The sequence below is a fragment of the Silurus meridionalis genome, chromosome 4 (assembly GCF_014805685.1).
Source record: "Silurus meridionalis isolate SWU-2019-XX chromosome 4, ASM1480568v1, whole genome shotgun sequence".
Lineage (NCBI taxonomy): Eukaryota > Metazoa > Chordata > Actinopteri > Siluriformes > Siluridae > Silurus > Silurus meridionalis.
In genome coordinates, this window is record NC_060887.1 from 29650329 (window position 1) to 29670878 (window position 20550).

Consider the following 20550-nt stretch of genomic DNA (forward strand, 5'->3'; position numbering starts at 1 on the left):
ATACTTCTCTGACACACCTGACTTCCTCATACAATACCACAACTCCTCTCTTGGCACTCTGTCGACGCCTTCTCTAAATCCACAAATACACAATGCAATTCCTTCTGTCCTTCTCTATACTTCTCCATCAACATTCTCAAAGCAAATAAGGCATCTGTGGTGCTCTTCCTCGGCATGAAACCATACTGTTGCTCACAGATGGTCACCTCTTCTCTCAGCCTGGCTTCCACTACTCTTTCCCATAACTTCATGGTGTGACTGATCAACTTAATACCCCTGTAGTTACTGCAGGTCTGCACATCTCCTTTATGCTTAAAGATCGGTACCAGCACACTCTTCTCCATTCCTCAGGCATCTTCTCACCTTCCAAAATCCTGTTAAACAATCTGGTCAAAACCCACTGCCATCTCTCCTAAACATCTCCACGCTTCTACCGGTATGTCATCTGGTCCAACCGACTTTCCACTCTTCATCCTCTTAATCGCTGCTCTCACTTCCTCCTTACTAATCCTATCTACATCCTGCTTCACCAACTCCACATCATCCAACCTTCTCTCTCTGATTTTCCTCATTCATCAGCTGCTCAAAATACTCCTCCACCTTCTCAACACACTCTCCTCACTAGTCAACACATTTCCTCTCCATCCTTTACTGCTCTAACTTGCAGCACATCCTTCCAGCTCGGTCCCTCTGCCTGGCCAATCGGTACAAATCCTTTTCTCCTTCCTTAGTGTCCAACCTCTCATACAGCTCCTCATATGCCTTTTCCTTGGCTTTCGCCACATCCTCTTAACCTGCTGCCGCATCTCCTTGTACTCCTGCCTACTTTTCTCATCACTCTGTCTATCCCACTTCTGTTTTGCCAACCTCTTTCTCCTTATGCTCTCCTGCACTTCCTCATTCCACCACCACGTCTCCTTGTCTTCCTTTCTATTTCCAGATGTCACACCAAGTACTTTTCTAGCTGCCTCCTCATCACTCCTGCAGTAGTTGCCCAATCATCCAACACCTCCTTAACACCACTGAGCCTCTCTCTGACCTCTTCCCTGAACCTCACACTACACTCTTCCTCCTTCAGTTTCCACCATCTTATTCTTCTTTCAGTCCTCACTCTCCTCCTCTTCTTCTTCGCCTCCAAAACCATCCCACAGACCACCATCCTATGCTGTCTAGCTACACTGTCCCCTGCCAACACCTTACAGTCGCCAATCTCCTTCAGGTTGCATCTCCTGCATAGCACATAGTCCACCTGTGTGCACCTTCCTCCACTCTTATACGCCACCCTATGATCCTCCTTCTTCTTAAAATAAGTGTTCACCACTGCCATTTCCATCCTTTTAGCAAAATCTACCACCATCTGCCCTTCCACATTCCTCTCCTTAAAACCATACCTACCCATCACCTCCTCATCACCTCTGTTCCCTTCACCCACATGCCCATTAAAGTCCGCCCCAATCACCAACCGTTCTTTCCTAGGTACACCATCTACCACTTCATCTAATTCACTCCAGAATCTTTCCTTCTCCTCCATCTCACAGCCAACTTGTGGAGCATAGGCACTGATGACATTTATCATCATCCCTTCAACTTCCACCTTCACGATCATCACCCTATCAGAAACTCTCTTCACCTCCACTACACTCTTACTGTACTCTTCCTTCAGAATCACCCCTACACCATTTCTCTTCCATCCACACCATGATAAAACAGTTTAAATCCACCTCCAATGTTCCTGGCTTTACTCCCTTTCCACTTGGTCTCCTGAACACACAGCATATCTACCTTTCTCCTCTCCATCATATCAGCTACTTCTCTCCCTTTACCCGTCATAGTACCAACATTTAAAGTACCAACCCTAACCTCCACTCTCCTACACTGCTCCTTTCCCTGCCGTCTCTGTAGACGTCTTCCTCCTCTCCTTTTCCTTAGCCCAATTTCCACCAGTACCCTGTCGGCTAACGATACCTGTGGCGGTCGTTGTTAACCCGGGCCTCGACCGATCCGGTATGACATTCTCATTTGTGATCCGCATATTTGATTTGGCACATGTTTTACGCTGGATGCCCTTCCTAACGCAACCCTCCCCATTTACCCGGGCTTGGGACCGGCACTAAGAATGCACTGGCTTGTGCCTCTCTAATGGCTGGGTTACTTTCTGTATCTGTTCAGGGGTTAAAAAAAAATAAAAAATTTAAGAATCAAGGTATTATCAGGTAATCAAGGTAATATAATTTTTTTTTTTTTTTTAAGTAACATGAACCCTAAAACCAGACTGTGGTAAAATGGAAGCCACCCCAGTGATGTCTTTGAACAGACAGACGGATAGAATCTCCATTAGAATCTGAAAAATATTTGGTCGCCTTTAACAGCCATTTTAAATTTACCCAAGTCTTGTTGAACTATTTCCATTGTATAGGTCTCACTCAATACAAAGAGAACAACCACAAACATACAGCCAATATCATTAAGAACTAACTCAGCATAGAGAAGAACAAGGAGTCCTGAAGTAAATGTTTTGGCCCCCACAGAGCCCTGATTTCAGCATCAACAAGTCAAAAGATCTACATGTAGATCTAGATCTGTGGTTAGTTCTTCAAGATGTTTGGAAAAAACTACCTGTCCAGAACTTTTAAAAGTGTGTTTGCAAGTATACCTAGAAGAATTAATGCTGATTTGCAGAAAAAATGTGGTCACACAAAATAGTGAATTTATTTAGACTTTTATTAATTTGGACTCTTTTATTTTATTTTTTTATGCAGAGTACTGTGTGTATATATATATATATATATATATATATATATATATATATATATATATATATATATATATATATATTCAATATAGAAAGAAGAATAATGTGATATATATATATATATATATATATATATATATATATATATATATATATATATATATATATCACATTATTCTTCTTTCTATATTGAATATATGTAAATGAGTAAATACAGGGCAGTGGTAGTGGAACCCCTCAGATTTAAAATAAACAGGGGCGTTACCTGGAGACAAAACTGTACACATAATGTTTCGTCATCAATATCAAATGTTGCCATGGAAACGCGACGTCTTTTCACTGCTGGACAACGATATCTGCTGGATGCGTTATTTTGGGCAAGAAGGAAATAAAATCGAGAATAAAGCGCCATCTGCTGTGATGTTTCACAAAAAATGTAAGACGCTAAACACTACATAACATTCTTGTTTAAAACGGACTCAATGTCCAGTTCCTGACCGTAATGGAAAGTTAAAAAGAAATGTATGCCCCATGTCACCAGAATAAACTCTACCCAATTAGTATAAATACTGGCAAAGTGGGACACTTCAGATCAAACCTCTGTATCTTAAAACTCACTGATCTAAATTTATTTCTGAGTTCAGTCTTGGAAAATAAAAAGTCCAAGGAACCAAAACAAAGATTCTGAAAAAAAACTGTAAACAAAATGGCAGCTACATTGGGCAAAACATGTCAAGATTAAAAAAAAAGGGGGTTGTAAATGTGACCTACATTCATTTACTGTGTGTGTGTGTGTGTGTGTGTGTTGCTGCATTATTACAACATTATTTATGCAAAAAAAATAATTCTTATCTCTTTCTTTATTTAGTTTTATACATCAACCAGCACACTGGAAGCTGGAACATAAAGGACAGGGCACATGATCAGCCCAAGTCATCATTCAGGGGCAAAAGGAAACCTGATAACCTGCCCAATGAATATGAGCCTGATCAGAAGAGACAGAAAAAACAGATAATAGAAGAGAAAACGGACGTCTCCAACAAAACTAAACTAGGTAAAAAAAATACATGCAAACTTGTCCAAGGGTTTGTGAATGTGATGTGCCCTCACTGTCCCCTTCATTAGAAACACCTCTGTATTCATATACACTTTGTGTGTGTGTGTTGCTGCATTATCACCACATTATTTATGCAAAAAAATATAATTCTTATCACTTTCTTTATTTAGTTTTATACATCAATCAGCACACTGGAAGCTGGAACATAAAGGACAGGGCACATGATCAGCCCAAGTCACCATTCAGGGGCAAAAGGAAACCTGATATTCTGCCCAATGAAAATGAGCCTCATCAGAAGAGACAGAAAAAACAAATAATAGAAGAGAAAACTGACGTCTCCAACACAAATAAACTACCTCCTAAACATTTAGGCATTGGTAAGGCAACAGAAAGTTGAAGTGGATGAACAGCAGTAGGACTAGTTATGTGAATTAGACACTCATCTTTGGATGTTTTTTTCACAGCACATTTGTTGGAGGTTTATGAGACGAGAGAACTGCTGGGCAAAGGAGGATTTGGCTCTGTGTATGCTGGTGTACGTAAAGCAGATGGATTGCCAGTAAGTCTTTTCTCTCTTGTTTTATTCTATATCTCTGACTTCATCATATGTCTTAATTTAATATACACATTGGGGAAGCCTGTTTTTAGTCATCATGCTGAATATTTAATCATAAGATCAGGAATGGCAGTGTTCACTGATACGTGATTGTGACTTTTGAAAGAGGCTGATTGTTATAAGCATCATGGCATCATGGCTCAATGTAGGATTTTCATTAAAACTGCAGAAGTGATTACTACACTTTTATGATCAGCTAAAATTATATAACATCTAAGCCCAAATAAAAGATAAGATCCTTTTTAGTTCATTTATGTGAATAATTTCATCTAATCACAAAACACATTTGTATTTTCTCAGGTTGCAATCAAGTACATCTCCAAACGTAAAGCACCTAAAAAACTGGAAATCGTAAGTTTCTTCTGCAAGTTGTAATGTACATAAAACAATAACCTATAACCTATACTATAATAATAATAATAATAATAATAATAATAATAATAATAATAATCACATTATTCAGAACACTTTTATAAGCAGTTTGGGGTTATAATATGTAGCACTCGTTCTTTTCTACAGCCTGGACATGGTTTCCTGCCCACTGAGGTAGCTTTGATGTCCATCGTAAATACAGAACCATACTGTTTGAACATCCTGCGGATTCTGGAGTGGTATGAACAGCCAAAGTGCTACTACATAGTTCTGGAACGACCTGAACCATGTGAAAACCTCCACCAGTTCTGCAGTAGGTATGGCAGCTGCTTGCCTGAGACTGTGGCTCGTTTAGTGATGGTTCAGCTGATAGATGCGCTGAAGCATTGCAAGAGCCGGGGAATTCTGCATCGTGACGTCAAGCCAGAAAACATCATGGTTCAGACGAACACTCTTGAAGTTAAGCTGATTGACTTCGGGTGCGGAGACTTGATCAAGGACAAGTACAAAGAATTTGCAGGTATATTATCTGAAAGCTCTGCGTTCTGCATGTCAATGAGATGTGTGCTTCTTTTACTAACTGGAATGTCATTAACAGGCACACCCAGCTACGCTCCTCCTGAGTGGTTTAAAAAGAAAAAGTATTTGGCAGAACCAGCGACTGTCTGGTCTGTGGGTGTGACACTGTACAGACTGGTGTGTGGCTCTCTGCCTTTCAACACCAGGAAGGACGTGAAACATGGTCATGTGCGTTTCTCCAGAAGTCATTCTGAAGGTAAGAAACTGCAAAGACTGATAAGTTATGGAATAAGTCAAAGCAGGCTGAAGTTTCTATTGTACATTTACTTGACAGAGAAAGAAGCATTTATTTGTTTTGATCTTATAACAGCTATAAGTGTGAATAATTTAATATGCAATCAATAATATTTATACCAAAATGTTATATATTACACATAACTGTTTTTAAGAGGTTAAATATTATACAGCATGATCTTTATTAGTGAAGTTTCTATTCTTTTCTATGTTTTACTGATTTCTGTATCTGTGTATTGTTTAACAGAATGCATGCATCTGATCCGTTGGTGTTTGTGCACCAAACCAGCAGGCCGTCCGAGCCTGGAGCAGATAGAGCATCACCCATGGTTTCACTTCAAAGGTATTTGTGCTGTTCTTTCTCTCTTTATTTTTAAACAGACAGAGGAACCCTATAATTCATGAAGTCATTTTGTTCTCTAATTGTTTTTTTTTTTTATGATTTAGGATCTGCACTACAAACTACTGGATAGACACCTGACATGAAATACATCTGAAACCTACAAATATATTTGTGCTTTTGTACAAAATACATCAAAAATAAAAAATGTAATTGTAAATTGATTTTGACTGGAGTCAGTTTATATTGCAATCATTTTTGTTAATCATGCTTACTTAATAAAACAATAAGCCATAAAAGGGGAGATAATCAGAGTTAAAGATGATTGTTTGGACCAATTAAAAGGAAAGTCACTGTATTGTCACTATCACTATATTTCTGCAGTGCACGGGAAGTAAACAAAACACCTCTTAGCTTAGAGGTCAAAGGAGAACATAACAGGAATGTATATAAATTGTGCATCATAAAGGATATAAATAATTTTTTTTTTTTTAATAAAATAAAATCACCATGCAGCACACTCCTGAGACCGGGAACCAAACAAAAACAACATGGGAGAAACAGAAATTGACTTAAATCTAAAACAGAAAAACAAAAATTAACAATACATCATATGCTTTATTCAGACACTTAACATTTACTTAAACACAATTACCAACTGCCCCATTTCATTTTATTAACTTAACCACATTTACCTTCATCAGCTACCAAAAATGGCAGCCAATCAGCATTTCAGCCTTCATCCACATCTAAAACATTACAAAAAAACACTAAACATTTAAAACCATGGTTACCAACTGCACACTCACTTTTATTTAATTAAAATATTAAATAATTGACCTTCATTGGCAGATAGCAGATATAACAATCAGTTGATGTTTAAGCATTTATCCAGATCTTTTGTGACCTTTTGGATGAGTCGTCACTGTGCTCTTGGGGTAATTTTGGTCAACCGGCCACTCCTGGGAAGCTTCTCCACTGTTCCATGTTTTTTACTATTTGTGAATAATGGCTCCCACTGTGGTTTAAAAACCAACCAGTTATTAGGTTTAGAGGGCAAACACTTTTTCACACAATAAAAACGGCATGTTGTGTTCACTTGTGTTGTCTTTTACAAATATTTAAATTAGTTTGATGATCTCAAACATTAAAGTGTGACAAACATGCAAAAAAAGAACAAATTAAGGGGCAAACACTTTTTCACGCAACTGTACACTCACCGGCCACTTTATTAGGTACACCTATCCAACTGCTTGTTAACGCAAATTTCTTATCAGCCAATCACATGGCAGCAACTTAATGCATTTAGGCATGTAGACATGGTCAAGACGATCTGCTGCAGTTCAAACCGAGCGTCAGAATGGGGAAGAAAGGTGATTTAAGTGACTTTGAACGTGGCATGGTTGTTGGTGCCAGACGGGCTGGTCTGAGTATTTCAGAACCTGCTGATCTACTGGGATTTTCATGCACAACCATCTCTAGGGTTTACAGAGAATGGTCCGAAAAAGAGAAAATATCCAAAGAGCGGCAGTTCTGTGGGCACAAACGCCTTGTTGATGCCAGAGGTCGGAGGAGAATGGCCAGACTGGTTCAAGCTGCTAGAAAGGCAACAGTAACTCAAATAACCACTCGTTACAACCGAGGTATGCAGAAGAGCATCTCTGAATGCACAACATGTCGAACCTTGAGGCAGATGGGCTACAGAAGGAGAAGATCACACCAGGTGTCACTCCTGACAGCTAAGAACAGGAAACTGAGGCTACAATTCACACAGGCTCACCAAAATTGGACAATAGAAGATTGGAAAAACGTTGCCTGGTCTGATGAGTCTCGATTTCTGCTGCGACATTCGGATGGTAGGGTTAGAATTTGGCGTCAACAACATGAAAGCATGGACCCATGTCTTTTATCAACAGTTCAGGCTGTTGGTAGTGGTGGTGTAATGGTGCGGGGGATATTTTCTTGGCACACTTTGGGCCCATTAGTACCAATTGAACATCGTGTCAACGCCAAACTCTCCATGAGTATTGTTGCTAAACATGTCCATCTCTTTATGACCACAGTGTACCCATCGTCTGATGGCTACTTCCAGCAGGATAACGCGCCATGTCATAAAGCGCGAATCATCTCAGATTGGTTTCTTGAACATGACAATGAGTTCACTGTACTCAAATGGCCTCCACAGTCACCAGATTTCAATCCAATAGAGCACCTTTGGGATGTGGTGGAACGGGAGATTTGCATCATGGATGTGCATCCGACAAGTCTGCAGCAACTGCGTGATGCTATCATGTCAATATGGACCAAAATCTCTGAGGAATGTTTCCAGTACCTTGTCGAATCTATGCCATGAAGGATTAAGGCAGTTCTGAAGGCAAAAGGGGGTCCAACCCGGTACTAGTAAGGTGTACCTAATAAAGTGGCCGGTGAGTGTATATGATATATAAAAATGTTCTTTAGACGTTTAGTATTATGAGAATACAATATGAGTACAATTACAGGACAGAAACAGTGTTCATGAACACTCAGCACATTTTATGATAACATTATGAATATATTTAGCAAATATGGAAAAAATAACATTCGGAAGTTATAAGACTTTTTATTTCAATATTCAAAAACAATAACATTGTAATGACATCCCATGAATGTTGTTCTCAAAATTTTAATAACATTTTAAAAACATTTAACAAATACAATCAACAGAAGAATTAATCAGAAGAATGTTCCAAGAACATTGTATTGATAAAGTTTTCTATCAACATTAGGAGAATATTCATCAAGTATAAATAACATCATAAGGACGTTCTGAGAATATTGTTCTAATAACATTTTATATCAACATTAGCAGAACAATTATTAAGCATAAAAAACGTCATAAGGGGGTTCCTAGAACATTGTATTGATAATGTTTTCAGTCAACATTAGAACATTCATCAAGTATAAATAACGTTATGAGAATGTTCTATAAACATTGTTTTAAAAACGTTTTTTTTTTTTTACATTTAGACGTTTAAGAAACGTTAGATAAAGTTGTGGGAAGGTTAGCTGTTAGCTGGGGAGATGCTCAGTCGATTTAAAGAATACTAGTTCAACTGACATTATCTTCAAAGGCTTACACAGTCAAGCATCCAAACTCCAAGGTGTAGAAACTGGTGATGTTGAACTTGTCAGAACAGTTTGAGGAATTGAGGAATAAAAGGCCTTCACAGAACTTAGTGTTCCAGGCATCCTACTCCTTCACCAAAAGTAATGTCCAGGTAATGCCAAAGTGTCTGATAGACAGTGAGATTAAGTCTCTCTTTCTGAACTCCTAACATTTATGCAATATTACCGGTCTCCACTTCTACAGCTGAGAGGTCAACTATCAGAGTTAAAACTTGTCAAACCCAGTCTTCGAAGTTATCAATGTAATGAAGCGTGCTTCTTTGAGTTTCTGTTAATCTCCATCGAGCGAGGCATTCCAATTATAGACCCAATTCTAAAATTACATACCCTTTTTCATCCTTCTTCCTCCTTCACAGGAGGTCTTGTGCTGTTGTAGTTCCAAACCTCCAGGAAAAGTAGGTCATTTTAATACAGCATTAAAACCAAAAAGGCTAAGGTGTGCACAATGCATTTAAATTAGCGATCATTATAATGGAAATTTGTGTTAATTTCGACACTAAAATTATAAAAAAAAAAGGCCTATGTCCACTTAAGAGTATTTCACTGTCAGGAAAGGACGTTTGTATCAAGCAATGACTCAGTAATGTTGCACCACCTGCTGGACAAAACTCTAAATGCACTAATTTCAGTTTTAGAGAACTTATATTTCTGAAACTAAACAAAAAAAAAAAAAAAAAAACCTTGCAATCTATGTCTTGTTTCTCTTTAATTCCCATTCCATGTATTTAGTTTTACTTTTAAATAATTCCTTCTGTGATCGAATTCCTGTAGGAAAAAAGTTAATTCACTTATTTATTTCAAAATCATGTCATAATACGATACGATGAATATTTTAGAAATAATCCTCATCATTAGTGCCCTAATAGTTTAAGACAAGTTACAACACAGAAAGTAAAGCAATAGAAAAACATTTAAAATGTTATACAATATGAAACCCTGAGCACTTTCTCTGACAGGGCATGTGGATAACTCAGCATTTCTGGAAAGGCTGAATCTTTGGAAAGGCTGAATCAGTTTTTTGATTTAAATAAGTGTATATTACTGCCATTTCTCTACAGAAATTATTATTATTTTTCAGCTACATTAGATGCTAATAACAATCATTATTTAATACAATTAAAGGAATTCTATTTATCATATAAAGTCATATAAAACATCCTAAATTACGAAAGACTGTCTCAAACAGGAGTGTAAACCAGTGTCACTTTCTGTATCTGTTCGGGGTTAAAAAACAAAGATTTAAGAATCAAGGTATTATCAGGTAATCAAGGTAATATAATTTTTTTTTTTTTTAAGTAACATGAACCCTACAACCAGACTGTGGTAAAATGGAAACAAGGAGTCCTGGAAGTAAATGTTTTGGCTCCCACAGAGCCCTGATTTCAGCATCAACAAGTCAAAAGATCTACATGTAGATCTAGATCTGTGGTTAGTTCTTCAAGATGTTTGGAAAAAACTACCTGTCCAGAAGTGTGTGTGCAAGTATACCTAGAAGAATTAATGCTGATTTGCAGAAAAAATGTGGTCACACAAATTAGTGAATTAATTTAGACTTTTATTAATTTGGACTCTTTTAATTATTCTTTTTTATGCAGAGTACTGTGTGTATATATATATATATATATATCACATTCTTCTTCTTTCTTTATTGAATATATGTAAATGAGTAAATGCAGGGCAGTGGTAGTGGAACCACTCAGATTTAAAATAAACAGGGGCGTTACCTGGAGACAAAAGTGTACACATAATGTTTCGTCATCAATATCAAATGTTGCCATGGAAACGCGACGTCTTTTCACTGCTGCACAACGATATCTGCTGGATGCGTTATTTTGGGCAAGAAGGAAATAAAACCGAGAATAAAGCGCCATCTGCTGTGATGTTTCACAAAAAATGTAAGACGCTAAACACTACATAACATTCTTGTTTAAAACGGACTCAATGTCCAGTTCCTGACCGTAATGGAAAGTTAAAAAGAAATGTATGCCCCATGTCACCAGAATAAACTCTACCCAATTAGTATAAATACTGGCAAAGTGGGACACTTCAGATCAAACCTCTGTATCTTAAAACTCACTGATCTAAATTTATTTCTGAGTTCAGTCTTGGAAAATAAAAAGTCCAAGGAACCAAAACAAAGATTCTGAAAATAAACTGTAAACAAAATGGCAGCTACATTGGGCAAAACATGTCAAGATAAAAAGGGGGTTGTAAATGTGACCTACATTTATTTACTGTGGGTGTGTGTGTGTGTGTGTGTGTGTGTGTGTGTGTGTGTTGCTGCATTATTACAACATTATTTATGCAAAAAATATAATTCTTATCACTTTCTTTATTTAGTTTTATACATCAACCAGCACACTGGAAGCTGGAACATAAAGGACAGGGCACATGATCAGCCCAAGTCATCATTCAGGGGCAAAAGGAAACCTGATAACCTGCCCAATGATTATGAGCCTGATCAGAAAAGACAGAAAAAACAGATAATAGAAGAGAAAACGGACGTCTCCAACAAAACTAATCTAGGTAAAAAAAAAAAATACATGCAAACTTGTCCAAGGGTTTGTGAATGTGATGTACCCCCACTGTCCCCTTCATTAGAAACACCTCTGTATTCATATACACTTTGTGTGTGTGTGTTGCTGCATTATCACCACATTATTTATGCAAAAAAATATAATTCTTATCACTTTCTTTATTTAGTTTTATACATCAATCAGCACACTGGAAGCTGGAACATAAAGAAGAGGGCATACGATCAGCCCAAGTCATCATTCAGGGGCAAAAGGAAACCTGATAACCTGCCCAATGAATATGAGCCTCATCAGAAGAGACAGAAAAAACAGATAATAGAAGAGAAAACTGACGTCTCCAACACAAATAAACTACCTCCTAAACATTTAGGCATTGGTAAGGCAACAGAAAGTTGAAGTGGATGAACAGCAGTAGGACTAGTTATGTGAATTAGACACTCATCTTTGGATGTTTTTTCACAGCACATTTGTTGGAGGTTTATGAGACGAGAGAACTGCTGGGCAAAGGAGGATTTGGCTCTGTGTATGCTGGTGTACGTAAAGCAGATGGATTGCCAGTAAGTCTTTTCTCTCTTGTTTTATTCTATATCTCTGACTTCATCATATGTCTCAATTTAATATACACATTGGGGAAGCCTGTTTTTAGTCATCATGCTGAATATTTAATCATAAGGAATGGCAGTGTTCACTGATACGTGATTGTGACTTTTGAAAGAGGCTGATTGTTATAAGCATCATGGCATCATGGCTCAATGTAGGATTTTCAATAAAACTGCAGAAGTGATTACTACACTTTTATGATCAGCTAAAATTATATAACATCCAAGCCCAAATAAAAGATAAGATCCTTTTTAGTTCATTTATGTGAATAATTTCATCTAATCACAAAACACATTTGTATTTTCTCAGGTTGCAATCAAGTACATCTCCAAACGTAAAGCACCTAAAAAACTGGAAATCGTAAGTTTCTTCTGCATGTCGTAATGTACATAAAACAATAACCTATAACCTATACTATAATAATAATAATCACATTATTCAGAACACTTTTATAAGCAGTTTGGGGTTATAATATGTAGCACTCGTTCTTTTCTACAGCCTGGACATGGTTTCCTGCCCACTGAGGTAGCTTTGATGTCCATCGTAAATACAGAACCATACTGTTTGAACATCCTGCGGATTCTGGAGTGGTATGAACAGCCAAAGTGCTACTACATAGTTCTGGAACGACCTGAACCATGTGAAAACCTCCACCAGTTCTGCAGTAGGTATGGCAGCTGCTTGCCTGAGACTGTGGCTCGTTTAGTGATGGTTCAGCTGATAGATGCGCTGAAGCATTGCAAGAGCCGGGGAATTCTGCATCGTGACGTCAAGCCAGAAAACATCATGGTTCAGACGAACACTCTTAAAGTTAAGCTGATTGACTTCGGGTGCGGAGACTTGATCAAGGACAAGTACAAAGAATTTACAGGTATATTATTTGAAAGCTCTGAAAACGTATCTGAGTTCTGCATGGTAATGAGATGTGTGCTTCTTTTACTAACTGGAATGTCATTAACAGGCACACCCAGCTACGCTCCTCCTGAGTGGTTTAAAAAGAAAAAGTATTTGGCAGAACCAGCGACTGTCTGGTCTGTGGGTGTGACACTGTACAGACTGGTGTGTGGCTCTCTGCCTTTCAACACCAGGAAGGACGTGAAACATGGTCATGTGCGTTTCTCCAGAAGTCATTCTGAAGGTAAGAAACTGCAAAGACTGATAAGTTATGGAATAAGTCAAAGCAGGCTGAAGTTTCTATTGTACATTTACTTGATAGAGAAAGAAGCATTTATTTGTTTGATCTTATAACAGCTATAAGTGTGAATAATTTAATATGCAATCAATAATATTTATACCAAAATATTATATATTATGCATAACTGTTTTTAAGAGGTTAAATATTATACAGCATGATCTTTATTAGTGAAGTTTCTATTCTTTTCTCTATGTTTCACTGATTTCTGTATCTGTGTATTGTTTAACAGAATGCATGCATCTGATCCGTTGGTGTTTGTGCACCAAACCAGCAGGCCGTCCGAGTCTGGAGCAGATAGAGCATCACCCATGGTTTCACTTCAAAGGTATTTGTGCTGTTCTTTCTCTCTTTATTTTTAAACAGACAGAGGAACCCTATAATTCATGAAGTCATTTTGTTCTCTAATTGTTTTTTTTTTTTGTGATTTAGGATCTGCACTACAAACTACTGGATAGACACCTGCCATCAAATACATCTGAAACCTACAAATATATTTGTGCTTTTGTACAAAATACATCAAAAATAAAAAATGTAATTGTAAATTGATTTTGACTGGAGTCAGTTTATATTGCAATCATTTTTGTTAATCATGCTTACTTAATAAAACAATAAGCCATAAAAGATTAAAGAAGAAGTTAAAGATGATTGTTTGGACCAATTAAAAGGAAAGTCACTGTATTGTCACTATCACTATATTTCTGCAGTGCACGGGAAGTAAACAAAACACCCCTTTAGCTTAGAGGTCAAAGGGAGAACATAACAGGAATGTATATAAATTGTGCATCATAAAGGATATAATTTTTTTTTTTTTATCAAAATAAAATCACATTTTATTTGTCACATACACATACATACAGAGTACGACATGCAGTGAAATGCTTTGTACGACCATCCAACATTTAAGCATAAAAAGCAATAGAATTCAAGGATGAAAAAAATAATAAAGCAGATAAATAAAAAGTATAAACTGTAGAAAATACATGAAAATATATGTATATACATGAATGAGTATTGAAGATATTGACAGTACAAATTAAATTGATTCAGTGTGATTGTCCTTAAAGCGTCCATGTGCAGTGTGGTGAGATATAAAGTAAGAGTTAGTAAGAGCTAACTCTTACTAACTCTCTAAGAAAAGAGTAAATAAGTGAATCCTTTTGAGCTTTATTTTGTTTGGTCTCTTCCGCCCCATACGGTATAGTCCTTTAACTCCCCCCCCATACGGTATAGTCCTTTAACTCCGCCCCCACTAGTTAGTGTGAAGCACACATGGAAAAGGAAAGTCATGTCGCTAAAACGCTCTGAAATCGTACAAGGTTCTTAAGGAAAGTAAGGGATAATTAAGCACCTAGCTGGAACGGGAACAAGGTACTATGTTTGATTGTTTAATGTGTATATGCATTAATATGTGGGTTAATCTATTTAACTGTGAAGAAGTGTTTTAATGTGTTGTTATCACTGTCACATCTGTGACATCATTGTGTGACATCACAAAAGGGTTTCTTATAAATGGCTATTCATGTTTATGTTTGTAAGAGCTGATTGTTTTATTTGTTATTTATCTGTTCTGTAGCTCTTACGGTGTTTCACTAAGAAAAGGTTTCTCATCAAGGAAAGGTAGAATTTGTGTTTCCCAAGGAAAGGCTGACGGCTGAACACAAAATAAAGGCTTTTTGAAACATCAGTACACTTCACCATTGTCTGGCTGGGGGTTAGCTACAGTAAGAGCTTGACCCGCATCGATTCCAATAACTGTTGTCTACAACGGGCCACGGAGGGTCTTCAAAGCGCCAGTTACAGCTTCTGCTACATCACAGTCACAAGGTATCAGCGTGGACTCATCAAGCTGCTTCCTCGCGCCTGACCTATATTTCGGACAGCGGTCTCACAGATTCGGTGCAATGGTCAAGTACAGCCACACTTACGAACATTGATGCAAGATCGTGAGTATTAATCTACTATAGTACGACAATACGACGAGCAACGGATGAACGGCTTCTTGGACTGAACATTCAATACTCACCGGCTCAGCAACAAGAGTAACAATATAAACTGTGATTATATTTGTGCCCATGCCTGTAGGCATCCACATGGACTTTGTCTAATTAAGGACATAGATTTTTGTTTTAGGATTTTGCATTTATCCACTTAGTTAACAGTGTTTATTGAGGATTTAACATTCACATTTTCCTCATTTGGATTTATTATTGTTGATAACTTGTTCATTGTAATATTTACACTGACATTTACAATAATTCTAGTGTCTATATGTTAATGCATATGTGTCAGCTGCTTAAATTGATGTTCTGATATTTTATGTTTATACAGTTCATATTCAGGGCTTTTCCATATCTGTTAAGGGGGTCTTCTTCCGCCATTAGATTTTAAATTTATAAGTGATAATGTCACAGTCAGGAAATGAGATAGAGGTGGAGGAGCATGTTGCTAGTTACCAGCATGAAGATTTACAAGGTGAAACCCACATAATGGTAGACCAATCAGAGCGACCGTGTCTGAAGGAAACAAATAAAGTTAAACAACAATGTCTAACTGATCTCCAAGGCAAATTTAATAAGGATGATAATGCCCTTGAAGGTCCAAGACGCTCTAAACGCACACGCCGTCCTACAGAGAAGATGCTCGCGCATCAATATGAAGAGGCCAAGAGAAAAGAGAAAAGGCTGTTTGCTATGTACGAACAGTGGAAGCTCCACGCAAGGAAGGCAAGAGATCAGCTAAAGACTTATATGTCAGAGAGTCAGCTCTGGCCTCTCATTGACAAGCTTAAGAAAAGTAAAGAAGACATGATGAACGTTTATTATGAAATTCGAAATCTCACCTCACCCTCCACCGACATAAGAAGAAGAGTTGATACGTGTGAAGCTGTGACCACAGAAATCATCAACATTGCATACAGCAGAGCTATAAATGAGGAAAGCGGGTTTGATGAGCCGCAGGAAAGACACCGCCTTCACGAACTGCTCCGCCACCACTATGCAAAGTCTGTCTATGGATCCGCAGCTTCTTGGACAAGTCACAGCCAGTCCAATCACTACTCCATAACTTCATCCATGATAGTAAAACGCGTGGACGCAGCAGCTGAACTAGCAGTAAAGGAAGCAAATTATCAGATGCTGCTGGAAGAAGAAAAGCAAAAGGAATCTATAAGAGAGCTAGAGGAACAACAACGCAAGGCTCTAGATGCACAAATGCGCAAGTTGGAGCGATTACAGGCAGCGAAAGAGATAAGGGCCGCTCAAGCCAAGTTGAAGATCTACGAAAGGGAGACGGATCACAAGGATGCTATTTATCTCAAGAAGGAAAGGAACATGGAAGCAAAGAATACACCTGTAACTACAGTGCCCCTCTCTCAAGTTGCAACGCCTCGTCATACAGACATTCCCTCTCTCACTCAGCTCTTTCAAGACAACACAGCCTTAAATAGGCTTCCTGTTCCTGAGCCATTTGTCTTCAATGGCGATCCCATACAATTCATTGAATGGAAGGCAGCATTCACTTCACTCATAGACCAAAGGGCAATCACGCCAGCCGAAAAACTAAATAGTCACTTTGGCCAGCCATTTGCCATTCAGGGAGCGTTTAGAGAGAAGCTCACCAACTGGCCGAGAATTCCATCGAAGGATGCTGAAGGACTGAGATGCTTCTCAGATTTTCTGAATGCTTGTCAAGATGCCATGCCTCATGTCAAGGGTCTTGACATATTAAACGACTGGGAAGAAAATCGGAAGCTCGTTCACAAATTGCCAGACTGGGCAGCTTTACGCTGGAACCGACAAGTCACGCAAAGCCTAAATGAAAATCAAGAATTCCCAAGTTTCAAAGAGTTTGCTAGATTCACATCAGATGAAGCCGAGATTGCTTGTAATCCCATTACGTCCTTTCATGCCCTTCATTTGTCAGATTCTATCACTGAGAAGAGAAACCTCAGAGATGTAAAGAAAACCAAAGCTAGTGTGTTTACCACTCAAATAGTCACTAAAAATGAAAAACACAAGTCAGAACAGTGGAAAGTTAAGGTTTCATGTATCTTTTGTCAAGATAATAGACACCAACTACACGCATGCTACAAGTTCACTTTAGATGGTGTTAGTTGAGCGACGCAACTATATAAAAGAGAAGAAACTCTGTTATGGATGCCTTAAATCCGGCCACAGTGTGAGAGACTGCCGTCATCGTCTTTTCTGTGACCACTGTAAAGGAAAGCATCCTACAGCCCTGCATGATAACAACTATAAAAAAAGAAAGGACTACATCAGAACCAGAAACAAATCAAAGCGCTGCTGCTCACTCAGTGTGGCAGGTGAAGGCTCATCAAACACATCTATGGTGATACCAGTCTGGGTTTCATCTAAAAATGATCCAACCACTGAGAAACTTGTCTATGCACTGCTCGACACTCAAAGCGATACTACGTTCATTGACCAAGAAGTGAGTGATGGTCTTAATGCTGACAAGTATCCAGTGAAACTGAAGTTGACGACTATGAGCGGCAGAGATACGGTGATCACAAGCGAAGGTGTCTCTGGGCTTTGTGTTAGAGGATATAGTTCTGCAGTTCAAGTCGATCTTCCGGTCACCTATACAAAGGACTGCATACCTGTCAACCGCTCTCACATTCCCACTTGTGAGACGGCTAAAAAATGGAGTCATCTGGCAGAAATAGTGGATGAAATACAACCACTGAAGGACTGTGTAGTAGGTCTTTTGATCGGCTACAACTGCTCAAGAGCTATGGCACCAAGAAAGGTCCTTTTAGGAGACGACGAGGAACCCTATGCTGTAAGGACTGATTTAGGATGGAGTATTGTTGGGCGCTCACTACAAACCCAGGATGCGTTGAGCACACATCATCTGTGTCACAGAATTACAGTTAAAGAGCTACCTACGTTAACTCCTACCGACGTCATTCGCGTTCTAGAGTCTGACTTCAAAGATGGCAATGACGACAGCAAAATTGTGTCACAAGACGACATCACATTTCTTAACATACTGGAGAAAGGAATAAGGAAAAATGTGTCTGGACATTATGAAATGCCTCTGCCCTATAAAACCAGACCCAGCCTGCCTGACAACAAAGGCTCAGCTATTACGCGCCTCCTTCACCTTAAAAGGAAATTACAACGGGATGAAAGGTATAAGGAACATTATGTTGAGTTCATGGAGGAAGTCATTGGGAAGGGAGACGCTGAGCAGGTCAATGACGGTGGGAGTGAAGGGGAGAGATGGTACATTCCCCATCATGGTGTGCATCACGCGAAGAAGCCAGATAAACTTCGTGTAGTGTTGGATTGCTCAGCCAGATACAAAGGAACAAGCTTGAATGATCACCTCCTCTCTGGGCCCGACATGTTGAACAACTTAAGTGGAGTTCTCCACTTAAATCTAGCTAAGGAGAATTGTGACATCTACCCTCAAGGCTCGAGATTTGTTATGAGGGACGATGGGCTCGCAAGTGTCGAAAACACTGAAGATGCTATTCAGCTTGCCAAGGAAGATATGTATGGCAAGAAAAGGTGGAGACATGTTCAATACCTTGCAGAACAGTTTTGGAGTCGATGGCGAAAGGAATACCTCGCCAACATAGCTCTTAGACAGCACTGGCATGCTTTAAGAAGGAATTTACAAGTTGGAGATATTGTAATCCTGAAAGGAGAGGATTTGCAGAGGAATGAGTGGAGATTGGGTAGAGTTTCAAAAGTCACTACTGACAAAGATGGACTTGTACGGAGAGTTAAACTCCAGCTTGGTGACCGTAAGCTTGGCAAGAAAGGGGAGCGTCTTCACGAATTGTCAGAAGTTGAGCGCCCAATCCAGAAGCTTGTTCTCTTGCTGGAGTCTAATTAAATCTGCTCCTTCCCTCTATAGTGCATAATAGTACATAGTCGTTGCTAAGTTTCCAACTTTGGCATAAGTTGTCTTTGTCCTTATACGGGTTCCGGGAAGGTAATTTTCAGTTGAAATCATTTGTGCTTAATACGTCCCATTATTCACTCATGATTGGTGGGAGTGTAACTAACTCTAAGAAAAGAGTAAATAAGTGAATCCTTTTGAGCTTTATTTTGTTTGGTCTCTTCCGCCCCATACGGTATAGTCCTTTAACTCCGCCCCCACTAGTTAGTGTGAAGCACACATGGAAAAGGAAAGTCATGTCGCTAAAACGCTCTGAAATCGTACAAGGTTATTAAGGAAAGAAAGGCATAATTAAGCACCTAGCTGGAACGGGAACAAGGTACTATGTTTGATTGTTTAGTGTGTATATGCATTAATATGTGGGTTAATCTATTTAACTGTGAAGAAGTGTTATAATGTGTTGTTATCACTGTCACATCTGTGACATCATTGTGTGACATCACAAAAGGGTTTCTTATAAATGGCTATTCATGTTTATGTTTGTAAGAGCTGATTGTATTATTTGTTATTTATCTGTTCTGTAGCTCTTACGGTGTTTCACTAAGAAAAGGTTTCTCATCAAGGAAAGGTAGATTTTGTGTTTCCCAAGGAAAGGCTGACGGCTGAACACAAAATAAAGGCTTTTTGAAACATCAGTACGCTTCACCATTGTCTGGCTGGGGGTTAGCTACATAAAGTGGCACTGTGCTGTTCAAGTCCAGGGTTAAAATGACAGTCCAGAGTTAAAGTGTCTTAATAGTGCAAAAAATGTTGTGCAGAAATGAGTGACAATGGAGAGAGAGGTCCAGTACTTGATCCTGGGTGTTTCCTGTTTTAAACTCTGAATTTTTAAAGCTTTGTTGTTGAGTACGTTTTTAGCTTTAGCTTGTAGTGTTTACTCAGGCGTTGGCAAAGCATGTGAAGCTGTAGGAAATTTACACACGTTCGTGACATCCACTTTATACTTTTCTGCGTTTTGGTTACTTTATTTTTTTGTGTAGTTTTACTCCCAAGATAAACGATGGTAGCTTTCCTCCGTGCCGCATCTCAGGCTTTCTATGGGTTTTTTTGTGCTGGTCGGAGAAAGGATGCTGTTGTTTGAGCTCTTTTTTCTTTTCGTCAGTTTGTCCTCTCTTTGTGGTTTCGGTTGCTTTTCCGCGTTATTTTGCCTTTTACTCACTCATCGCCATTGT

The 20550-nt window shown here is 38.6% G+C and overlaps 1 protein-coding gene and 1 long non-coding RNA gene across 4 annotated transcripts; both read left to right on the plus strand.

The window, feature by feature from the left end:
- Window positions 1–3004: 3004 nt before the first annotated feature.
- On the plus strand, window positions 3005–13993 carry LOC124384549 (serine/threonine-protein kinase pim-1-like). 3 transcript variants are annotated; one of them, XM_046847496.1, is made up of 10 exons: window positions 3005–3188; window positions 3621–3806; window positions 11459–11644; window positions 11822–12028; window positions 12115–12209; window positions 12562–12612; window positions 12751–13123; window positions 13214–13390; window positions 13677–13772; window positions 13877–13993. In XM_046847496.1, exons 1-10 carry the CDS (start codon window positions 3041–3043, stop codon window positions 13900–13902), a joined length of 1545 nt encoding a protein of 514 aa, XP_046703452.1. In that variant the 5' UTR covers window positions 3005–3040; the 3' UTR covers window positions 13903–13993. The 3 variants fall into 3 exon arrangements, with proteins under 3 accessions (XP_046703452.1, XP_046703453.1, XP_046703454.1); XM_046847497.1 differs by lacking the exon at window positions 11459–11644 and having other exon boundaries at window positions 3008–3188; XM_046847498.1 differs by lacking the exons at window positions 3005–3188; window positions 3621–3806 and adding an exon at window positions 10822–11013.
- Window positions 13994–14754: 761 nt separating this feature from the next.
- Window positions 14755–15131, plus strand: LOC124385068. The gene is made up of 2 exons (XR_006925676.1): window positions 14755–14815; window positions 15021–15131. It is a non-coding gene; the product is annotated as an uncharacterized LOC124385068 (long non-coding RNA).
- Window positions 15132–20550: the final 5419 nt, after the last annotated feature.